The sequence below is a fragment of the Loxodonta africana genome, chromosome 11 (assembly GCF_030014295.1).
Source record: "Loxodonta africana isolate mLoxAfr1 chromosome 11, mLoxAfr1.hap2, whole genome shotgun sequence".
Classification (NCBI taxonomy): domain Eukaryota; kingdom Metazoa; phylum Chordata; class Mammalia; order Proboscidea; family Elephantidae; genus Loxodonta; species Loxodonta africana.
In genome coordinates, this window is record NC_087352.1 from 540,566 (window position 1) to 564,758 (window position 24,193).

Genomic DNA, 24,193 nt, shown 5'->3' on the forward strand with positions numbered 1-24,193 from the left:
CTGGGCTCCAAAAAAACTGTGGAATCTCACAGAGCATCTTTGATTTTCAAAAGTTTCATTACAATGTGTGGTGGGGTATATCTCTTCAGGTTTATTCTATTTGGAGTTCATCAGGCTTCTTGAATTTGCAACTTCAATTCCTTACTCAGGTCTGGAAAGTTTTCTGCCATTATTTGTTCAAATATCCTTTCTGTCCTTTTGTTTCTTCTCCTTGTCATGATTCCCATGATGTGTAAGTTGTTTTTTCTTAACGGTATCCCACAATTCCATTTAGCTTTACTCATTTTTCTTTTTTTCTCCTGTTTTTCTTGGGTCTTGATAAATTTAGTTAGCTTTTCTCAACTTCACTTATCCTTTCTTCTGCCTGCTCAAATCAATTGCTGAATCCCTCCCTTGCTTTTTCTAATTCATTTTTTGTATTACTTGGTTTCAAGATTTTTTTTTAACATTTTCTTTTTTCTTATTGACATTCTCATTTTGTTTCCTGATTTCCTTTAATTATTTGTATGTTTCTTAAGTTCCTTGAGTAGAGTTAATGTTTGGAAGTCCTCTATTTTCTCGTTAATCAGACTTTCACGGGACTAATTTCTGTTACTTTGTATTGTTCTTTTGATTGGACCGTCTTTCCTTGCCTCCTTGCATGGTTTACAATTTTTTTTTGTTCAACCTGGGGCATTTGAGTGTTATACTGTGTTAATTCTAGTATTCAGTCTTCTCTTTCCCAGGAGTTGTAGTTGTATGAAGCTTCTTTCTCTTTTCCCTTTCCTCCTTTTATATTCTGCTAGAGGGTGCTCTGTTCTTTTAAATTATGACATGAAGCCAGGAACACTTCTTCTCCAGGGCAATCCTTTTTTGAAAGTTTCCAGGGGCAAGCTTATCTCAGAGATAAGCCTTTGGTACCCACCCCCCCCCCCTTTTTTTTTAACTGTCATTGACTGCCATTAACTATTCACTTTTATTTTATTAATCTGATTGCGGAGCAAGTATTTTTTCTTTGCTTCCTCCCCCCTTTTTTTCTTTCTCCTCTCTTCCCTTTCTTTCTCATTTCTCTGAGCCCTGTCTGAAAGGGGGTGGAGGATTAGCTTCTTCACCTGGCTCATGTGTCTCTCCACTCCCTCTGGGTGCCACCTCACAGGTATGGAGAATCTAAACCAGCAGACTGTCAGCTAAAGGCAGGTTCTTCACTTCACCATCGAACTGAAAGGGTCAAAAAAAAAAAAAAATCTGATCAAAAAATCAACTTTAAAAGATTTCATTGGGCAGGGACAAAAATGTGAATAGGAGCACCCTTCGGAAGAGCTGGGCTCCTCACATTACAATTTTGATCATCTTATATGCAACACAAACTGTTAAGGGATTTCCCAAAAGGAAATTTAAAATGGTTGGTTGTCATGCACTTAATCGGCAGGAGGTAGCTTTGATTGGTTTATTTAGTTTGCATGTCTACATTCTATAGGCTAACTATGGTTTATCTATTTAAATTTTTCCCAGAACTTTCTTTATCACAGGAGCTCTGGTTGCACAATGGTTAGAGCATTCAGCTGCTAATTGAAAGGTCAGTGGTTCAAAGCTGCCGATGGTTCAAACCCACCAGCCACTCCACAGGATAAAGAGTGGCAGTCTGCTTCCATAAAGATTACAGCCTTGGAAACCCTATGGGGCAGTTCTACTCTGTCCTATAGGGTCACTCTAAGTTAGAATCAACTGGAAGACAACGGGTTTGGTGTTTTTCTGTTAAGGCATGCGAGTTTCCTGCCACAGGCAAAGGGAAAAATGGTGATCTAGTAAGTGTTGCTGGGCGGAAAGCCCAGGTTCAGGCTTGGCGAGACTCATCTCAGCTAATAAACCAGACTGAGGTGGGAGTGTAGAAAGGCACCTTTATTTCATTGGGGTAGGAAAGGAACAGTCGGGACTGTTGCCACCAAGACTGATCAGTGAGGGCAAGGGGAAAGGTTATTTTTAAGACGTTTATTAATAGCAAGTTCATACAAGATACATCAGCAACATTCTTAATACTACCTAGGTGCACTGGGGTTTACATAGCATCGCATGTTTAGAATATGGCAATTAAACTCCACCCAGAGGCAAGGAAGTTACTATGTATGACGTATTTAATGAGCTGAAAGGTTATCCTGGCCATCAACGTGCCTAAACCAGTTTCCGCCAATGTCCTGTAGTTTTGGGCAGCAGTTAGTGAGAGGGGAACCAGGATTTTAATGTAAAGCTAGACCGCATGCCAAGCAAAGGAACCAGGATTGTAATGTAAAGCAAGCTGCTTGAGGCAGTGGAATTTTCCACAGCCTTGGGACCTCTGTCTTATACGTCAGGCATTGTCAGAGTGGCCTACCACTCCTAAAAGAATCGGGACACGGCTGCACTCTTCACTGTAGGCAAGCCTAGGATCAACGTAGAAAGTCCTGTACGACAACGTTCTTCGGCCAGAGCCGGCGCCTCGCTCTTGTCGGTCTGGACTACATTTCCCCCAAGTTCCTGCGGCCCACTCAACTTCCGGCGCATAGCTGGGGGGAACTCTCCCCCTTCTCGTTTTTTAAGAAACATGGCTCCCTGGGGTGAGTAGGTTTGGTCTATAGGGGAAGATTATCCCCGGGGTGTGAGGCCGGCTTTCTCTCAGAGTCTCACTCCAAGCCTGCGTTGGGATCTCTGAGAGTCCGGGCGCGATTCGGCGCAGGAAGCAGGGATTTCCGCCTGGCCTAGGCCGGGCGCTAGCGGGGCTCCAGAGGGCTGGTGGCACCGCGTCTGCGGAGCTCAGGCTCCGGACTCCATTTCCCAGCGGCCTCGCGGGAGGAGGGCCGCCACTTCCGTCGGTCGCGGAAAGCCTGGGCCTCGAGGGAAGGGACTTGCGCTGACCCGCCTGGGCCGCCGGGGTTGGCTAGGTTCCTCAGGTGCGTTGTCGGGGGCCTGCGGTGACCGACGGGGCGGGTCCAGAGCCGGCGGCCTACCTGTGCCTGCGGTTGGGCTGGGGGCGGGGGCGCGAGGCCCCGGGTGCCAGGTGTACGGTTGTGACTTTGTGTGATTATGTGGCGCGGTGTGTGCGGATGAGATTGTGTGCGCCTGTGGAGGGTGTGCGCAGGTGTAAGTGTATCGTCGCCGTGGGTGATAATACTGATAGTGAGGGGCTATGTGGAGATGACGCTGTTTCTCCATGAAGGGTCTGTGATTGTGTGTGACTGCGTAAATTTGTCAGACGTTGTTTGGGGGAGTGGGGAGAAAATCTTTAATTATACAGCTGTGACTGTGTGTTACCCTGTCTAGTGTGTGTGACTGTGAGCCGCACTAAGCGTACAGGGTGTCTGTGACTGTGAGAATTATGTATGGGTGTGACCCTGTAATTGTGTGGGGTTGGGGGCAGCGCCTGTGATCGTGCCAGACAATGTGTGTCCTGTTTGGTGGGTGTGTTGTTATGACTGTGAGACGCTGTGTATGGGGGCAGAGCTGCAGCTGTGAGTGGGCCAGTAGCGAGTGTGGTGTTGTGACTGTGCAGCACTGTATGATTCTGTGTGGTGCTATGTTTGAGGGGTCTGTAACCATTTGGATGTGACTGTGTGTATCTCCCCGGGGTGGCTGTGGGACTGTGATTGTGTGACCAGGTACAGTGATTGGATGAGGAGTGAAAGTGATTGTATGGATGTGAGTATGTGAGTCCTCATAGTGGGTGAGTGAGGCATTGGGCGTGTGGATGTGTGGGTGACTCCAGCGCCCTGTCCCAAGTGACCCCTGTGAAGTCAGGACAGATTCTAGTCTTGGACAACAAAGACTTGACTCCTCTGTGACGCTAGGAATGGTCAGGATGGCCCAGACTCTTCAGACCAACCTTCCTCCTTAACTCTCTTCATGGGTGGGAGGGATGGGTCCAGACTAATCTTTGATCTGGTCAGTCTGGGCCACAAGAAATGCCTGGTGTCTCATGATTCCCTTCTTCCTTAGTGCTGCTCTTCTCAGAGAGGTCCCAGAAGAGGAGAAGGAGGAATGGCTGTTGACCACGCCACGTACAAGGTGTGCTGGTGTTTCCTTTTGCTTGCCATCTTCTGGGCCATCTTGCTTAACATAAACTTATTAAGTGACTTGGCTCCTACAGATTTCCTTTCCAGAAAATAATGGGAAGCCCTGTGCATGGACACATAGATCCAGTATCCTCTGTGACTTCCCTCTACATAATGTTCACATATTAATTTAGAAAATAGCTCAGTTTCTCCTGTGTACTAAGTTTTACTTCTTTTTAAATTTAATATATCTTAATTCTTACATGGAGCCCCTGGATCATGCCAATGGTTAATGCACACAACTGCTAATGGAAAGCTTGGAGGTTGTAGTCCACCCAGTGGCACCTCAGAAGGGTCTGGTGATCTGCTTCCAGAAAAGCAGCCATTGAAAACCGTATGGAGCAGTGTACTCTGACACAGATGGGGGTGCCTGGAGTTGAAGTCGACTCCACAGTAACTGACTATTATATAATAAATACAATCACTTTAAAGAATTTCTTTAGAAATTCATAGGTTTTCTTTTTTTTATTACTGCATATTATATACGTAAAGAAAAGTGCTTAAAATACAGACACATAGTTTAAGAAGTAATTATAAAGAGAACTTCTATATTATAAAAATTTGAATTTCGTCAGCACTCCAGAAGCCCCGTTTGTCCAACTGTCGAATACACCTAGAACTGCCCCATAGGGTGTCCAGGGAGCACATGGTGGATTCCAACTGCCAGCCTTTTGGTTAGCAGCCAAACTCTTAACCACTATGCCACCAGGGTTTCCTGGCATCCTAACGTTGAACCCATTGCCGTCAAGTCACTTCCAATTCATAGCGACCCTATAGAACAGAGGTAGAACTGTTCCACAGAGTTTCCAAGGAGTGCTTGGTGGATTCAAACTGCCAACCCTTAGGGTTAGCAGCCGTAGCACTTAACCACTATACCACCAGGGTTTCCATCCTAACGTTAGTAGTAGCTATTTTCTCATTTTTTTAAATAGTTTTAGCACGTATGTATGCATCCCTAAACAATATAATTTTGCCTTAAAAAAAAATTATAGAAATAAATTGTGCTGTGTAATGTTCTTTTGAGTCCTACTTTTCTTACACAATATTATGTTTGTTTGGTTTCCCTTTGTTGTTACATATAGCTGTAGTTCAGACGTTGGCTGTCTGCAGTTTTTGGCTCTTATGAAAGTGCTGTTCTGAGTATGTTTGTAGAAGTGCCTTGGGTGCACATACACATTTTGTTAAGGTATAAACGTTGGAAAGGAATTGCTAGTCTGTGAGATATATGTGTACCTTTCGTTTTCCTAGATAATACCAAACTGATTTTCAGTATGGTTGTACTAGTTAAATTCCTACCCTCAGTTTATAAATGGCACCAAAAAACCAAACCAAACCCATGATTGTTGAGTTGATTCCAACTCATAGCAGCCCTATAGGACAGAGTAGAACTGGCCCATAGGGTTTCCAAGGAGCTGCTGGTAGATTCAAACTGCCGACCTTTTGGTTAACAGCCATAGCTCTTAACCACTTTGCCACCAGGGCTCCGTAAATGCTACAGTCATTCTGTATTCTAACACTTGATTCCTTGGTATTTTAGTCTTTGATGAATCTAATCTGCTGATGTAATGATATATCATGTGGTTGCAATCTTTATGTATACATTTTTATTATAGTATAACATTCTGAAAAGTATAGAAATCAAAATATAAAACTTGACGAATTTTACAAAATGAACATATTCATTTAATCAGAGCTGAAATCAGACCAGGAAATAGAACATTATCAGCACACTAGAAGCCCAATTCTTGCCCCATCTGGTCGCTCCCTACCTCTTCCAGAGATAACCTTTCTGTCTTTCATAAGCATAGATTAATTTTTGTCTGTTTTTGGCTTTTATATAAATAGAATCCCAAGGTATCTACTCTTTTGGCTTGGCTTCTTTTGTCCAATATTACTTTTGTGAGATTCATCCATGTTGGTACGTGTTTATTGCTGTTTAAAGTTCCCTTGTATGAATGTACCACAGCTTATCCATTCTATTATTGATTGGCATTTGGGTTGTTTCCAGTTTGGAGCTATTATGAGCAGTGCTGCTATGAACATTCTTGCACATATACTTTGGTGTACATATAAATGCATTTCTGTTGCATATATACCTAGGAGTGAAATTGCTGGATCATAGGTTATATATGTATATTTGACTTTAGTTGATATTGACGGTTTTCAGAAATGATTGTACCAGTTTATGCTCCCAAGTTCAGTGAATAGACTTTAAAACGAGAAACTTTATTAAAAATAAGGAATATTTCATAATAAAATTGTGGATCCACCATGAAGTTATACGGTTCCATACGTATATATCCTTGTTAAATGCTTCAAAGACACTTGATAGAACTAAACGGAGAAGTTGACAAAAAATCACAGTGGGGGGACTTTTAACACTTTTTTCAATAGCTGATAGAACAATCAGTATCATACCAATAAAGACAGATCTTCTGGACAATGTGATTGATATATGGAATGTAATTGACATATATCAAGTAATGTATCTTGCAACTACAGAATGTATATTATTGTCAAATGCAGATGAAACATTTACCCGAATTGATCATAAGCTGGACGGTAAACAAGTCTCAACAAATTTCAGAGGATTGAAATAATATTGTTATGTCTTCTGACCATAGTGGAATTAAGCTAAAACAGCTGGTAACAAAAAGATAACGGGAAATACCCCAGTGTTCGGGATTTAAACAGTGTATTTCTAAGCAAATAGATGAATCAAAGAAGAAATTGCAAGGTGAAGTTAAAGATATTTTGAACTGAATAGTAAAGAAAATATCACATCTCAAACCTTTGGGGGTGCTGCTAAGCCTGAACCTTGAGGAAAGTATATAGCTAAAAATGTAAGTATTCCAAAAGAAGAAAGTTGAAAAATTAATGATCTATATATTCATCTCAGAAAGCTGAGGAAAAGTACACTAAATTAAATCCAAAGAGAGTAAAAGATAGGAAATAAGAATAAGAACTCAAATATACATTAACATAGATTTAAATATAAAACTAATATACAGTAGGGAAAATGGGTAATTTTTTCGAATTAATAAAATTGATAAACCCCCAGCAAAACTTAAGGAAGAAAAAGGAGATATGACACAAGGGACCAATTTCAGATATGAAAATAAAAAAAAAAAAAGACGAGAAAAACCCAGTCACCAGTAGCCAGTTGTCGTGGAGTCGACCCCACTCGTGGCAGCCCCACGTATGTCAGTACAGACCTGGGCTTCAGAGGGTTTTCAACGGCTAATCTTTTCAGAAGTAGTTCACCAGGCCTTTCACTAGGCACCTCTGGGTGGGCTTGAACCTCCAACCTTTAACTTTGAACCTTTCAGTTAACAACCAAGTGTGTTAACCATTGTACCACTCAAGATTGAATTTGCCATTTTGGCTTGGTACCTGGGACCTGGTTGCACAATATAAGGTGCTTGTAACAGGAGCCACTGATCACTCTGAGTCCCTTTTTGTACTTCATCAGAATTTTACATTTCTGTTTTTAATATAGATTTTTATTTTTGTAACTCATTTTTTTACTGGGCACAATGAGTACTTTAAGTTTTGCATAGTCTGCAGTTTTGTTACAATTTATCATCCTGTTACGGAGATATAGTGACCTGGGCTTTCAGTGTTTGAAAAACTTAAATCTCCCTTATTAGTATCACACTGTAATTATTAGGGGTTTAGGATTGTTGGTGGAATGTTCATTTCCCAGGTGCTAACGGATTGAGTATTCATTTGGGACATTCAAGTAATTTATTGCTTTATTGAACTCTGTTTCCGTGTGGGCGTGTGTGTGTGTCTATAGGTGCTGATTACTCTGGGATCCTGTTTCTATCTCGGGGTATTACGTGAGACTCTAGTGTGATGAGTTCTTCCTGTTGGATACAGTTCTTTCTTTTTCTGGGGCTAACTGGCTATTTCAGAGTTGCCTGAGTTTATTTTTTCCATCTTGTGCAGATGGAAATAAGTCCCTTATACCAGAAATATGAGTAATGGTATGGAGAAATAACCCGTATATAATCACTTCTTCATTATCACAGGTTAAAAAGAAAGGAACCCTATTATAATCACCCTTCTCTTTTGTGTATTTCATAACAATTTTTCTCTCATATGTCATGATGGAGTTACAGCCTTTCACAGACAGTATTTCAGTTAACCTTAGTAATCACAGACTCCATCATAGTAGAAGAAGGTGTTGCAAGAGAAGTGTTCATAGTATGTTTTTGCACAGATTATTACTACTTGTGTATCTCCCTGATGACTAATGATGCTGAGCTAGGTTAGCTTTCAAGAATCCACTTCTTTAGAATCCCTTACTAGTGTAATTTCCACCGAAGTCCATTGCTTCCCCAAAGGCATTCCCATTAATGTTGGGCTAGGTAATGACCCTATTTCCTATTATGAAAAAGAAATTGAGGGTGTCATGAACGTTTTGGGTGGCTGATGTCAGAGAGGAATCAGCATTATTGCATGGTTTTTACCAGGAAAATGTGTTGGGAAAGAAATTAAGATAGAAAGGGCTTAAAAAAAAACCCATTGCTGTCGAGTCAATTCTGACTCATAGTGACCCTATAGAACAGAGTGGAACTGTTCCATAGGGTTAGGCCCAACAAAACTGGGGAGACTGATTCTTATTCTCATTTTCTCTTGTAGGAAACTTCAGGCTTTTAGCCAACTTTTTTTCTTCTGCACCGCCCAAATAACTTTAATTCAGAGTAAGCCTATTCAGAATACCAAGTGCTTAAATTACAAAAATACCACCCCTATTCTAAGTTCACTACTTTTGTGCTGGATAATTTTTTTTATTATTTTTATTGTGCTTTAAGTGAAAGTTTGCAAATCAAGTCAGACTCTTATACAAAAATTTATAAACACCTTGCTGTATACTCCTAATTGCTCTCCCCCTAATGAGACAGCACACTCCTTCCCTCCTCTATTTCATGTCCATTCAGCCAGCTTCTGACCCCTCTACCCTCTCATCTCCTCTTCAGACAGGAGATGCCAATATAGTCTCATTTGTCTACTTGATCCAAGAACCTCATTCTTCACCAGTATCATTGTCTATCCCATAGTCTAGTCCAATCCCTGTCTGAAGAGTTAGCTTTAGGAATGGTTCCTATCTTGAGCTAACAGAAGGTCTGGGGACCGTGACCTCCAGGGTCCTTCTAGTCTCAGTCAGAACATTAAGTCTGGTCTTTCATGAGGATTTGAGGTCTGCATCCAGTACTCTCCTGCTCCCTCAGGGGTTCTCCGTTGTGTTCCCTGTCAGGGCAGTCATCAGTTGTAGCTGGTCACCATCTAGTTCTTCTGGTCTCAGGCTGATGTAGTCTCTGGTTTATGTGGCCCTTTCTGTCTCTTGGGCTCATAATTACCTTGTGTCCTTGGTGTTCTTCATTCTCCTTTGCTCCAGGTGGTTGAGACTAATTGATGCATCTTAGATGGACGCTCGCTAGTGTTTAAGATCCCAGACACCACTCTTCAAAGTGGGACAGAGAATGTTTTCTTAATAGATTATATTATGCCAGTTGGCTTAGATGTCCCCTGAATCCATGGTCACCAGACCCCCACCCCTGCTACACTGGCCTTCAAAGCGTTTAGTTTATTCAGGAAACTTCTTTGCTTTTGGTTTAGTCCAGTTTTGCTGACCTCTCCTGTATTGTGTGTTGTCTTTCCCTTCACCTAAAATAGCTCTTATCTACCATCTAATTAGTGAAAACCCCTCTCCCTCCGTCCCTCCCTCCCTCCCCCCTCCCTCTAGTAACCGTCAAAGAATATTTTCTTCTCTGTTTAAGCTATTTCCTGAATTCTTATAATAGTGGTCTCATACGATATTTGTCCTTTTGCAACTGACTAATTTCACTCAGCATAATGCCTTCCAGATTCCTCCATGTTATGAAATGTTTCACGGATTCATCGTTGTTCTTCATCAATGCGTAGTATTCCATTACCTGAGTATACCGTAATTTATCCATTCGCCCCTTCATGGGCACCTTGGTTTCTTCCAGGTTTTTGCTGTTGTAAACAGTGCTGCAGTGAACATGGGTGTGCATATATCTGTACGTGTAAAAGCTCTTATTTCTCTAGGATATATTCCAAGGAGTGGGATTGCTGGATCATATGGTAGTTCTATTTCTAATTTTTTAAGGAAGCACCAAATTAATTTCCAAAGTGGTTGTACCATTTGGCATTTGCACCAGCAGCGTATAAGTGTGCTGGATAATTTTTAGATAGGAGAATCATAAGAAAGTTAACAGTCTCATGAAGTTACAGAGTCATTACTGGAATGCTCAAGTACTATACAATGAAGAAATATTTTTAGCTGACATTCTGGGAAAGAATTCAAACAGCTGAAGGTACCTGTCATGCCCACAGCCTAAGGAGTGAAGTGCCCATTTGAAATGTAAAATTTTCTTTTGTCTTGTTTTATCATCTTAAAAGAATGAATTTTGCTGATTATATATTCATTGCGGAAATGTCTCACATTTATTTACTTCCTCGATTAGTTGCTAATTAATCTCTTGCCCACAATAATTTGTCAAAGTACGAGAAATTTTTGAAGGTTGATAAAAATCATTTACCATAAGAAAACTAGAGAAATATCACCGCGAACACATAACCTGAGAAAGAAAACCTTTCAACTCTGGTACTGCGTAAAGTAGCCTAACAATAATAGTACTTTTGCCCAGCAGCTTAAAGTTTCAACATATGCCTCCAGTTTTGGGTTTCTCATTCAATTTGAAGAAGGAAAGGAAAAGAGAATATAGAAGAAAAAAGAAAGGGATCCTGGGTAGTAACTAAATGAATAATTTATTTTAGAAGGATCAGCACAGAGCTGGTTCCTGTGAGGCAGAGGTTAAAGATGTCCCAAATGCCCAGCTCTTCCACACTGCTGTCCCACTCCATCATCTCTAACGTCAGCTGCTCCCCCTCCTCTCAGTACTCTCGCTCCCGTCTTTGGGTTCCCTTACTGGCTGCAGCGTCTCACAGGACTCATGAACTGTATCAAGGGTGTGGATCACGTGGTTGTGGAGGCTGGCAGGTCCCACATTCATGGGTCAGGTGTAGGCCGTCCGGACTTAAGTGGCTGCGGAGGCTGACGAACCCAAACCAGCAGGTCAGACCACGGGATGCTGGCTCACAAGTCTGCATAAGCCAGTGAATCAGGTCAGTTGATAGGCTGCTGGCCCACGGGGCTGTGGGGGCTGGTGGATCCAGAATCGGCAGGTCAGACAGTAGGCCTCTGGCTCAAGTCCCAAGAACTGGAGGTTAGATGATCACAAACTAGATGTAGGATTCAGGTGCAGAGAGAGAGCGTGCCCCACTAGGGCATCCACATGTATATGGTGGATGCAGGCCACACCCCAGGGGAGGGCATGACTTGAGTAAGGGTGGGTCTTGAGTCACACCCTCCTTCAAGGCTGTGACGCTCGATGTACCCTACACCAGTCCTGCCTCATTAACATGTAGAGGTTGGGATAAAACGGAGGACAGCCACACAATACTGGGAATCATGGCCCAGCCAAGTTGGCACATAACCCCAACCTTCACAGGTTCCATATACCTTATTCCCACTCAATCATTGAGTCACAAAGACCATGGCTAGAAGAGCCATATTAAGTAATTCAGTAGCTGGTTCCGTGATGTAGTACAGGGGAAAAAAAAAAGTTTATATCTAGAACTTCTTGCTATTGTCCAAAAGTGAGGCTGTTTTAAAAAAATACCAGGCACTGTGCTGAAAGATCTCCTTTTAGGAGACTGTTGGAGGTTACACTAGAGGAGGATTGTAAAGAATTGGATTCTTAAAAACTAAGCTGGCTCAGCATCCTTAGTCATTGGAGAAGAGCACATCCAAACTGGAATGAGATGCCACCTCACACCTACTAGAATGGTTGTAATAATAATAATAAATATTGCTAAAGATTGAATTGTTTCCCCAAAATGATAGGCTACAGTCATAACCCCTGAACCTGCGAGTGTGACCCTGTTTAGAAGTATGGTTTTTCTTTTGTTATATTAAATTGTATTAAAGTAGGTTGAGTCCTAAACTTAATCGCTTCTGAGTGGTGTCCTGTAAAAAGGGAGCACAGACACAGAGGGACACACACACAGGGGAAGGTACTGTGTAAGGATTTATCTACAAGCCAAGGAACACCCAGGGCTACCAAAAAGGAAAGACCTTCCACTAGAGCGGTGCCTCGATTTGGATTTCTAGCTCCCAGACTGTAAGACCACAGATTCCCCTCTAAAGCCACCCACTTGTGCTGTGTTTGTTACAGCAGCACTAGGAAACTAAGACAAACATACAATAACACGTTTGACAAGGATGAGAAATTGGAACCCACATATGCTGCTGGTGGCAATGTAAAATGCTACAGGAGTCTTGGAAAAGAGTTTGGCAGTTCCTTAAAACGTTCAACATAGAGTCGTTGTATGACCCAGCAATTCCTCTCCTAGTTATATGCCTAAGAGAACTGAAAACATGTTTTCACAAAACTTGTGTACAGATTTTCATAGTAGCATTCTTTACAATAGTTAAAAAGTGGAAACAACCCAACTGTCCATCAGCTGATAAATGGATAGATAAAATGTGGAATGTTTATACAATGGAATATTATTTGCCCAAAAAATGAAATGAAGCAATGATTCATGCTACAACACGCATGACCCATGAAAACGTTATGTTAAGTGGGAGAAGCTAGTCACAAAAGGCCACGTATTGTATGATTTCCATTTATATGACATGTTAATAGGCACCTCTGTAGTGTCAGAGCCTTTTGGCACAGTGATCAAGAGCTCAGCTGTCATCAAAAGGTCAGCAGTTCGAATTCACCAGCTGCTCCTTGGAAACGCTGTGGGGCAATTCTACTCTGTGCTGTTGGGTTGCTATGAGTTGGAATCGATTTGACAGCAGAAGGTTTCGTTTTGTTGATAGAGTCAGAGCGGGTTACTTAGGGTTGGAGGAGGAGGGAGAATGGGGATTGCTATTTAGGGTTTTGTGGGGGACACAATCTTCTAAATTAGTTTGTGGCGATGGTTGCATGACACTGAGAATATGCTAAAATGCATTGCATTAATACACTTTAACTGGGTAAATTGTATGGTGTGTGAATTATATCTTAAAGCTGTTTAAAAAAATAAGTTAAAATTTGTGGGGATCTGGATGAAACAGTATTGTCTATAATTTAATAATTTTTGAAGCTTGTTAATGGGTACTTGGGGGTTCTTCATACTGTTCTACTTTTGTGTATATTTTTGGCCAGTGGGAGCTTCTTTAAGTTTGCTCCTGAGTCCTTTTAACATAACATGATGATAATATTTTCTGCAAGCTTCCTTGCTTTCTGGTCTGACAAGATGTTTAGGCTCATCCTATGTATTTCTGTGTCAATCCTGAAATCAGCTGTTTCTCCAAAGAACCTTGGTTCCTTTTATTTGAAAATGGTATTAGAGACCACACTTTTGACACCTGAGTCTTCATTGCTACTGGGTAAATCATTGCTTCTAGACCTTTTCAGTGGACAGAGCCAGAAATTTATTTGTTTGTTTTTTATATAAAATAAACACGTTACTCTTGCATATATTTCTGAAATCTAAAGATACTGGATCTCAGTGACACCAATATAAGCACTCATTTCCTTTATCTCGTGATATAAACATAATAGTCTCAGATGTGTTTCTTTAATTACGCAAATTATATATGTTTATTGTTTCAGGGATCAGTGATGTTCAGTGATGTGTCTGTAGACTTCTCTCAGGAGGAGTGGGAATGCCTGGACCGTGCTCAGAGGGACTTGTACAGAGATGTGATGCTGGAGAATTACAGCAATATGGCTTCAATGGGTAAGGGCATCTATACCAGTAATTCACGGTCTTCTTTCTGGAATGTCTGCTTCTTTGACAGTGAAGTGAATTTCTCAGCTACTTGTCAAGTTCCCAGCTGAAATTCTGCTCCCAAATAAATGATTTGAACTAGAATGAAAAGGAAGAGTGGGAAATGGACAGCTCCAATGGGCTATGGCTGAAGCTGCATCTGCATCTTTCTTTGGCTTTTCCTATAGTGGCATCTCTTCCTTGATCACCAAGGGACTGTATCTGATTTCTGGGATACCCACAGCATAACCATGTTCCTTGTCTTTTCTCGTGAGCAGGAGTTTACATTCCTAAGCCTCAAGTGATCTCCTTATTGGAACAAGGGAAAGAGCCCTGGATGGTTGGCAGAGAGCTGACAAGAGGCCTTTGTTCAGGTGAGTGAAAGATGATTGGATAGAAGTAGGGTGTTACAGGTGATAACTCAGGTTTATCAGTGAGGTAACAGTACCTTTGAAATGTTATGCTGGGGAAAAGACAACACACATACAGGAGAGGTCAGCACAGCCACACTAAACCAAAAGCAAAGAAGTTTCCTGAAAGAACAGAATGCTTTGAAGGCCGGCATAGCCAGGGTGGGGGTTTGGGGACCATGGTTTCAGGGGACATCCAAGTCAATTGGCATAATAAAATCTATTAAGAAAACATTCTGCATCGCACTTTGGAAAGTGGCATCTGGGGTCTTAAACGCTAGCAGGTGGCCATCTAAGATGCATCAATTGATCTCAACCACCTGGACCAAAGAAGAATGAAGAACACCAAAGACACAAGGTAATTATGAGCCCAAGAGTCAGAAAGGGCCACATAAAGCAGAGACTACATCATCCTGAGACCAGAAGAACTAGATGGTGCCTGGCTATAACCGATGACAGGGAACACAACAGAGAACCCCTGAGGGAGCAGAAGAGCAGTGGGATGCAGACCCCAAATTGTCATAAAGAGACCAGACTTAATGGTCTGACTTAGACAAGAATGACCCCGGAGGTCATGGTCCCCAGGCCTTCTGTTAGCCCAAGACAGGAACCATACCCAAAGCCAGGTCTTCAGACAGGAATTGGACTGAACAATGGGATAGACAGTGATAACTGGTAAAGAATGAACTTTTTGGATCAAGTAGACACATGAGACTGTGTTGAACATCTCCTGTCTGAAGGGGAGATGAGAGGATAGAGGGGGTCAGAAGTTGGCCAAATGGACATGAAAGGAGAGAGTGGAGGGAAGGAGTGTGCTGTGTCATTAGGGGGAGAGCAATTAGGAGTATATAGCAAGGTGTTTATAAATTTTTGTATGAGAGTCCGACTTGATTTGTAAACTTTCACTTAAAGCACAATAAAAATTAAAAAAAAAAAATGTTATGTTGGAAGCTCCCATCAAGGCCCTATGCCTGTGGAGAAGTATCACCTTTTAGCGTGAGCTTTCAAATGTCCTGTTTCATCCCTTCCCCCACTTTCCACTCTTTCTACTACTGCCTCCTCCAACACCCCTCCTAGTTTCAAGCAAAAGTGTCCTTCACTTCCCCTCCAAAGAAAATTCTTTTACCATATTTTAGGTTCAGTTCCTTGCTAGCTTTTTCTCTTTCACATTTAGACTTATATAAGTGCTTTCTTTCTATTACTACCCCCGAAATAATATACCGTGACTGTGTGTGTTTGTATGTGTATCAACATCGGCATCCTACCCACCTGCCGCACCCCCATTCTTCATTATAGCTACCTTCCAATGACTTGTTCTGTTAGTTTGTCTTGCATTTTCCTTTTATCTAACACTTTTGATTTTCAGATTTGTGCAAGGAAGTCTACCAAGTGCTGAAATTTACTAAATTTGTCATCTTTTAAGAATTCAGAGTCTAAAAGTGGTGCTAAAATATATCCACAAATAAGTTCCACAAAGTAGAATCTAGTAAAAAAGAAGGTCAGATAGAAAGCTTAATAGGAAATCAAGATCTAAATACATAGAAATGGAATTAATTCATATCGAAATGGTAGTTAGAATCTTAGAAGCGATTACAGTCATTCTTAGTTATCTAGTGCTGCTGTAATAGAAATACCACAAATCGGTGGCTTTAACAAACAAATTTATTTTCTCACTGTTTACGAGGCTAAGAGTCGAATTCAGGGCCCTGGATCTCGGGGACAGCCTTCTGTGTCTGTTGGCTCTGGGAGAATGTCCTTTTCCCTTTCCAGCTTCTGTTCTTTGATTCCTTGAAGATCTCACATGGCGTGGCATCCATTGTCCTCCATCTCTGCTTTTTCCTTGGTTGCCTGCTCAATCTGCTTTTTTATACCTCAAAAGAAATGGGCTTAAGACACACCCTATACTAATACTGCCTCGTTAACATAAAAAAGAAAACCCATTCCCAAATAGGATTATAACTACAGGTATAAGGGTTAGTATTTACAACACATATTTTGGGGGGACACAGTTCAATCCATAACACTATCTATAGACACAATTTTGGGAAAAAAATATTTATGTCTATATTGAAAAGGAATAGTGGCAGAGAAAGAGATTTAGGAAGAAGAGTTCTTATTAGGCTGTTACTCTACATCAAGGGTTGATCCAGGTGCTGGGGTTATATTATTGAACAAAAAGTTCAAAGGGAGTGAATTTCTGGATCTTACATTCTAGAAGCTCGGTATATATACATGTGTGTATGTAAAAAATGTCAAGAAATCAAACCATGTATTGTGTTGGGAAAGTCTGGTGCAAAAGATCCCTTTAAAGTGTTAAAAAGCAAAGATATCACTTTAAGGACTAAGGTGCACCTGACCCAAGCCATGATGTTTTCAGTCGCCTCATATGCATGTGAAAGCTGGACAATGAATAAGGAAGACCAAAGAAGAGTTGACACCTTTGAATCAAGGAGTTGGTGAAGAATATTGAAAATACTATGGACTGTCAAAAGAACGAACAAATCTGTCTTAGAAGAAGTACAGCCAGAATGCTCCCTAGAAGCAAGGATGGTGAAACTTCATCTCGTATGTTTGGGACATGTTATCAGGAGGGACCAGTCCCTGGAGAAGGACATCATGCTTAGTAGAGGGTCAGCGAAAAAGAAGAAGACCCTCAACGAGATAGATTAACAATGGGCTGCTACAACAGGCTCAAGCATAGCAACAGTTATGAGGGTGGTGCAGGACCAGGCAGTGTTCATTCTGTTGTACGTAAGGTCGTTACGAGCTGGAACCAACTCAGCGGCACCTAACAACAACAACAACAGTATCAGATGGTGGTTAGTGCTTTGAAGAGGATAGAAAAGGCATCTGTGGTGAAATGAGTTCACTTATGTGCCCTTTTTTCTTGGTTCTTTGGGAAAATGGCTCCAGAGATTTTTCCCCTAAGACCCAGTGGGCTTGTTACATTTCCTGGGAAAGCAGTAAACAACTTGGTTTGATACTTTTTGTGTAGTTCTGAGCTATAGCCTGTCTTGTGATTGATATATGCTTTGCAAGGATTGGTCAGTAGATTATGCAAATTAAGTGAGTGTAGACTATGCAAATGAAGTATCTGTGACCTACCAAGAGGATTGGTCAGTTCATGGCCTTGGTGGGAGAGCCATACGTTGAAATTGACCAGGAGTTTGTGTATATAGGCAGCCAACCCCACAGAGGTTTCAGAGACAGACAGAAGCAGAAAGGAGAAAAGGCAAAAGAACCAGAGAGAAAGGAGGCAAGGAACCTCCTAAAAGATGTGTTACATGGGTCAAGGGCTGTAACACTGAAGGTGACGACAGGCCGGGAAGGGGCCCAGCAGCAGAGCTGGCAGTGACAGTTGGCAGAGCCAAAAGGAGTTGTAGCCTGTTGATTCTAATTCCAAGTTGTACCCTGTTACTTCCCTAATAAACCCCATAACTGTATCGTATTGTCTGTGAGTTCTGTGTGGCCATTGCAATGGATTATCGAACCAGAAGAAAAGTAGGGAGTGCCGTGGGAAGGATGACTGGTGTCCAAATTGGTAAAGTTTGGAGGGTAGAGATACGTCTGACCTCCATCTCAAAGGGATTAGCTTTGAGCTGATCGTGGTCATTATTCCCCCTGAAATTAGACGGGTTCTGACAACACTACATACCACTCCTCTCACCATTGCACAGCCTCTGTAATGAGGTGATATTTTAAAGGAGTATGAAGGAAGTGAGGGAATATCCAGTAGAAGAAATCCAGGCAAAGAAAACAAGAAGAGTGAGGTAGGAGCTTGTTAGCTCCTACTACTGTGGCTTGAGGATAGTGAGCAAAAAGGGAATGGTTTGAGAAAAAAATCAACAAAAGTTGCTGAGTATGTATGTTTTTGTGCTGGCTGCAGGCGGGGATGTGTGTCTGCAGATTATTTGTGTCTTGTGGGCCTTGGTATGGGCTTTGGCTTTTATTCTGAATAACATGTTAAGTCATTGGATGATTTGAGCAGAGGAGAGACGTGGTCATGTTTTTTAAAGGATCACTTCAACTCAGAGGTTGTTAACCTTGAATGCCTTTTCGTAGAATTAGGAGGTCCGTGAACTTGGATTAAAAGCAAAAAAAAAATGTTTATTTTTAGTAACATTAAAATTTTGCCTTTCCTAGTATAATGTGTGTGACAAACCATAGTAGTAGTAGCAATTCCTGTGACTTTGTAAATCACAAATATTTTCCTATTATTTTACCATTGTATATGTATTGAAATACCATTTATGCTCTTCACGATTTCAGAGTTACTATATGTCATGGGTTGAATTATGTCCCCCCAAGATATGTGTCAACTTGGCTAGGCCATGATTCCCAGTATTGTGTGATTGTCCACCATTTTGTCATCTGATTTGATTTTCCTTTGTGTTGTAAATCCTGTCTCTGTGATGTAGAGGTGGGATTAGTGGCAGTTACGTTAATGAGGAAGGACTCAATGTACAAGATTAGGTGTGTCTTAAATCAGTCTCTTCTGAGATGTAAAAGAGAGAAACCAGCAGAGAGATGGGGGTCCTCATCCTTTCGACCCAAGGTTCCTGCACTGAAAAGCTCGTGGACCACAGGAAAATTGATGACAAGACCCTTCCTCCACGGCCAACGGAGAGAGAAAGCCTCCCTTGGAGCTGATGCCGTGAATTTGGACTTCTACCCTACTAGATTGTGAGAGAATAGATTTCTCTTGTTAAAGCCATCCACTTGTGGTATTTCTGTTATAGCAGCACTAGATGACGAAGACACTGTAGTAGTACTAGACTAACTGTTCTATCTTGTTATTTAGTGTATTATTAAAGAAGAAAATTCTAGGCACAGAGAAAAAAATTTTGAAAGCTCTGATAAGAGGGGACAGATTGGTGTTTTTGAAGAGCAGAAGAAGGCCAGTTTAGCTGAGATATATGAGCAGGTGACAGTGAAGTGTTATACAAGGTTGGAGAGGGAGGCAGGAACCACAACATTTAGCCTTGTCGGTGATCATGAGGAATTTGGAGCTTGATCAGGAGAATGGCAGGCCAAATTTCATTTCGGTCCCTGAAAATGAAATCCTTGACAATTTCAGTGCTTTCTCCATTTATCATGATGTTGCTTCTTGGTCCAGTTCTGAAGTTTTTTGTTTTCTTTGCGTTGAGTTGCATCTCAAGTGCTTCAAGTCCTCTTCAGTTTTTAGCAAGCAAGGTTGTGTCATGTGCATTTCACAGGTTGTTAATTAATCTTCCTCCAGTCCTGATGCCCCATTCTTCTTCATATAGTCCAGTTTCTCGGATTATTTGCCCAGCATACACATTGAGTAAGTTTGGTGATAGGATACGGCCCCGATACACAGGTTTCCTGACTTTAAACCACGCACTATCCCTTTGTTTTGTTTGAAAGACTGCCTCTTGGTCTGTGTACAGGTTCCTCATGAGCACAATTAAGCATTCTAGAATTCCCATTCTTCCCAATCTTATCCATAATTTCTTATGATCCACAAAGTCGAACGCCTTTGCATAGTCAGTAAAACACAGGTCTGATTTCAGCCAAAATCCATCTGACATCAGCAGTGATATCCCTCATTCCACGTTCTCTTCTGAAACTGGCCTGAATTTCTGGCAGTTCCCTGTCGATGTACTGCTACAACCATTTTTGAATGATCTTCAGGAAAAATTTAATAGTGTACAACGTAATGATATTGTTTGATAATTTCCACATTTTGTTGGATCACCTTTCTTTGGAATGGGCACAAATATGAATCTCTCCCAGTCGGCTGACCAGGTAGCTGCCATGCAGATTTCTTGGCTTAGATGAGTAAGCACTTCCAGCGCTGCATCTGTTTGTTGGAACATCTCCGTTGGTATTCCGTCAATTTCCGGAGCCTTGTTTTTTGCCAGTGCGTTCACTGCAACTGCCACTTCTTCCTTCAGTACCATCGTTTCCTGATCATAGGCTGCCTCCTGAAATGGTTGAACAGCATCCAGTTCTTCTTGCTACTTTGACTTTGTGTATTCCTTCCACGTTCTTTTGATTCTTCCTGCACCATTCAGTGTGTGTGGGGGGGTGCGCGCACATCGTTCAATATTTTGCCAATAGAATCCTTCACTATCACAACTCAAGGCTTGAATTTTTTTCTTCTGTTCTTTCAGCCTGAGAAATGCTGAGCATGTTTGTCCCTTTTCATTGTCTGTGTCCACTTTTTCAGATCATATTATTTTACTTTGTCTTCTCAAGCTGCTCTTTGAAATCTTCTGTTCAGCTCTTTTAATTCATCATTTCTTCTGTTTGCTTCAGCTACTGTACATTCAAGAGCAAGTTTCAGAGTCTTCTGACCTCAATTTTGGTCTTTTCTTTCTTTCTTGTCTTTTAAATGACTTCTTGCTTTCTTCAAGTATGATGTCTTTGATGTCATTCCACAGCTCTTCAGGTCTTTGGTCATCCTTGTTCAATGCATCAAATCTGTTTCTGAAATGGCCTCTAAATCCAGGTGGGATATACTCAGGGTTGTATTTTGGCTCTCATGGACTTGCTCTAATTTTCTTCAGCTTCATCATGAGCTTGTGTAAGAGCAGTTGATGGTCTTTTCCACAGCCGGCCTCTGGCCTTGTTCTAACTGATGATATTGGACTTCTCCATCGTGTCTTTCCAGACATGTAGTCGATTCCATCTGGTGAGGACCCTGTATATAGTCACTATTTATGTTGTTGAAAAAAGGTATTTGAAATGAAGAAGTTGGTCTTGCAAAATTCTATCATGTGATTTCCACCGTTGTTTCTGTCACCAAGACCATATGTTCCAACTACTGATCCTTCTTTTTTATTTCCAGCTTTTGTATTCCAATAACCAGTAATTATCAACACATCTTAATTGCATGTTTGGTCAATTTCAAACTGCAAAAATTAGTGAAAATCTCCAGTTTCTTCATCTTTGGCTGTAGTGGTTGGTGCGTAAATTTGAAAAATAGTCATAGTAACTGGTCTTTCTTGTAGGCGTATGGATATTATCCTATCACTGACAGTGTTGTAAGATCTTGAAATGTTCTTTTTGACAATGAACGTGATGCCATTCCTCTTCAAGCTGTCATTCTGGGTATAGTAAAGCATATGATTGTCCAGTTCAAAATGGCGAACACGCATCCATTTCTGCTCACTGATGCCCAGGATATCGATGTTTATGCATTCCATTTCATTTTGATGACTTCCAATTTTCCTAGATTCATACTTCGTACATTCCACATTCTGATTATTAATGGATGTTTGCAGCTGTTTCTTCTCATTTTGATTTGTGCCATATCTGAAAATTAATGTCCTGAAAGCTTGACTTCGTCCACGTCGTTAAGGTTGACTCTACTTTGAGGAGGCAGTTCTTCCCCAGCTGTATTTTGAGTGCCTTCCAACCTGAAGAGTTCATCTTCTGACACTGTTTCAGACAGTGTTCTGCCGCTTTTCGTAAGGTTTTCACTGGCCAATTTTTTCAGAAATATACCACCAGACCCTTCTTCCTAGTCTGTCTTAGCCTGGAAGCTCTGCTGGAAACTGTCCACCATGAGTGACCCTGCTGGTGTTTGAAAAACCAGGGGCATAGCTTCCAGCATCACAGCAACACCCAAGGCACCACAGTATGACAAACTGACAGGCGAGTGGGTGGTTTAAAGGGTTTGAGAGCTTAACTAAGGAGACTGGACTAGGAGGCTTCTTCAGTGGTCTGGGGAAGAGAGAGAGGGGATTCTGGTTTTAAAAAGGACCTAGGCAGTGGAGACAGAAGAGTCTTCCCTGCCTACACTCACATCAAATTAGTTCAATACCTTCAATTTACCTCAGGCTATTTACTCATGTGGCTATCCGTTTGTTACCTTGTTCATATTTTATCCTTTATAGCCTTTATTAAGGAGCCCAAGAAACCTCCTTTGTATGCATTTATTCCTCTCAGAAGACCTTTAATGAAGATCAGAAAATTTTCCATGTTTTCTGAGACATATAGTATGATAACACTCCTACATATGTACATGCTCATATGTATATGTAAATTTAACTAGTCATCTTATAATATGGAAGATGGTGTGAGTATTGTGTATTTACCAAGATTTCTGGATGACTCTGATCCACACCAATATTTGAAAATCATTGTGGTAACATATTTCCATAGTCTTCTCCCTTCTCTTCCTGTGCTACAGCCATTAATTTCTGTGCATTACTTGTCAGTTTTTTGGATTCTACAAGTTTACATGTTAACTGTCATGTACTACAGCATATTGTTTTCACTTTAATGTTTTTTTACCCATGTTATAAAGTTGAACTTTTAACAAAAGAAAAAAAAAATCTTTAACATTTCATTTTCTTTCAGATCTGGAATCAATGTGTGAAACCAAGTTATTATCACTAAAGAAGGAAGTTTATGAAATAGAAGCATGCCAGAAGGAGATAATGGGCCTTACAAGACAAGGCCTTGAGTACTCCAGTTTTAGAGATGTTTTGGACTATGGAATCCACGTTGAAAAACAACTGGGATATTTCAGTCAAGAAATATTAACTCATGAGTACATGCCCAGATTTATTCAACACACTTTCCTTACTCTACATCAAATAATTAATAATGAAGAGAAACCCTATGAATGTAAGAAATGTGGAAAGGCCTTTAGTCAGAACTCACAGTTTATTCAACATCAGAGAATTCATATTGGTGAAAAATCTTATGAATGTAAAGAGTGTGGGAAATTCTTTAGCTGTGGCTCACACGTTACTCGACATCTGAAAATTCATACGGGTGAAAAACCCTTTGAATGTAAGGAATGTGGAAAGGCCTTCAGTTGCAACTCATACCTTTCACAACATCAGAGAATTCATACTGGTAAGAAACCCTATGAATGTAAGGAATGTGGAAAGGCCTTTAGTTATTGCTCAAATCTTATTGACCATCAGAGGATTCACACTGGTGAAAAACCCTATAAATGTAAAGTATGTGGTAAAGCCTTTACTAAGAGCTCACAACTTTTTCAACATGTAAGAATTCATACAGGTGAGAAACCCTATGCATGTAAGGAATGTGGCAAAGCCTTTACTCAGAGTTCAAAGCTTGTTCAGCATCAGAGAATTCATACTGGCGAGAAACCCTATGAATGCAAGGAATGTGGGAAAGCCTTTAGTAGTGGTTCAGCACTTACTAATCATGAGAGAATTCACACTGGTGAGAAACCCTATAATTGTAAGGAATGTGGGAAGGCCTTTACTCAGAGCTCACAACTTCATCAACATCAGAGAATTCATGCTGGTGAGAAACCCTTTGAATGTCTTCAATGTGGGAAAGCCTTTACTCAGAATTCACAACTTTTTCAACATCAGAGAATTCATACAGATGAAAAACCATATGAATGTAATGAATGTGGAAAGGCCTTTAATAAATGCTCAAACCTTACTCGGCACCTGAGAATTCATACTGGTGAAAAACCCTATAACTGTAAGGAATGTGGGAAGGCATTTAGTAGTGGCTCAGACCTCATTCGTCATCGGGGAGTTCATACTGATGGATAATAAAAGTTAAAGTTCTCCCACCTTCCAGATATTTTAAATGAAAAATTTATGTTTGATAGTAACCTTCTTTCACTATTTTTAAAGCTGTCTCAAATTTTTATTTTATGTTTCAGTTTTGTTGTTGTTAGGTGCTGTCAGGTCGGCTCCAACTCATAACAACCCCATATACAAAAGAATGAAGTACCGCCCAGTCCAGTGCCATCCTCACAATCGTTGTTATGCTTGAGCCCATGGCTGGAGTTTTAATCCAAATGTATTTCACTCTAAGGTATAAACAAGGGTCTAAGTTGATACTTGTTCTCCCTGTTCCCCCAAAATCATATCCTAATGCCATTTACTCAATACT

The 24,193-nt window shown here is 41.0% G+C and overlaps 1 protein-coding gene across 2 annotated transcripts; it reads left to right on the forward strand.

The window, feature by feature from the left end:
- The first annotated feature begins 2,190 nt into the window (after window positions 1-2,190).
- On the forward strand, window positions 2,191-24,078 carry ZNF383 (zinc finger protein 383). 2 transcript variants are annotated; one of them, XM_023541486.2, is made up of 5 exons: window positions 2,191-2,570; window positions 3,946-4,014; window positions 13,766-13,892; window positions 14,201-14,296; window positions 22,664-24,078. In XM_023541486.2, exons 2-5 carry the CDS (start codon window positions 3,988-3,990, stop codon window positions 23,845-23,847), a joined length of 1,434 nt encoding a protein of 477 aa, XP_023397254.1. In that variant the 5' UTR covers window positions 2,191-2,570; window positions 3,946-3,987; the 3' UTR covers window positions 23,848-24,078. The 2 variants fall into 2 exon arrangements, with proteins under 2 accessions (XP_023397254.1, XP_003422358.1); XM_003422310.4 differs by lacking the exon at window positions 2,191-2,570 and adding an exon at window positions 2,578-2,903.
- Window positions 24,079-24,193: the final 115 nt, after the last annotated feature.

Excerpts from the sequence above, each read along its gene's own strand:
- ZNF383 (XM_023541486.2), top strand. The coding sequence starts at position 3,988 with ATGGCTGTTGACCACGCCACGTACAAG. Across the intron at positions 13,893-14,200 it reads CAGCAATATGGCTTCAATGG|GAGTTTACATTCCTAAGCCT; the intron begins GTAAGGGCATCT and ends TCTCGTGAGCAG. Across the intron at positions 14,297-22,663 it reads GACAAGAGGCCTTTGTTCAG|ATCTGGAATCAATGTGTGAA; the intron begins GTGAGTGAAAGA and ends ATTTTCTTTCAG.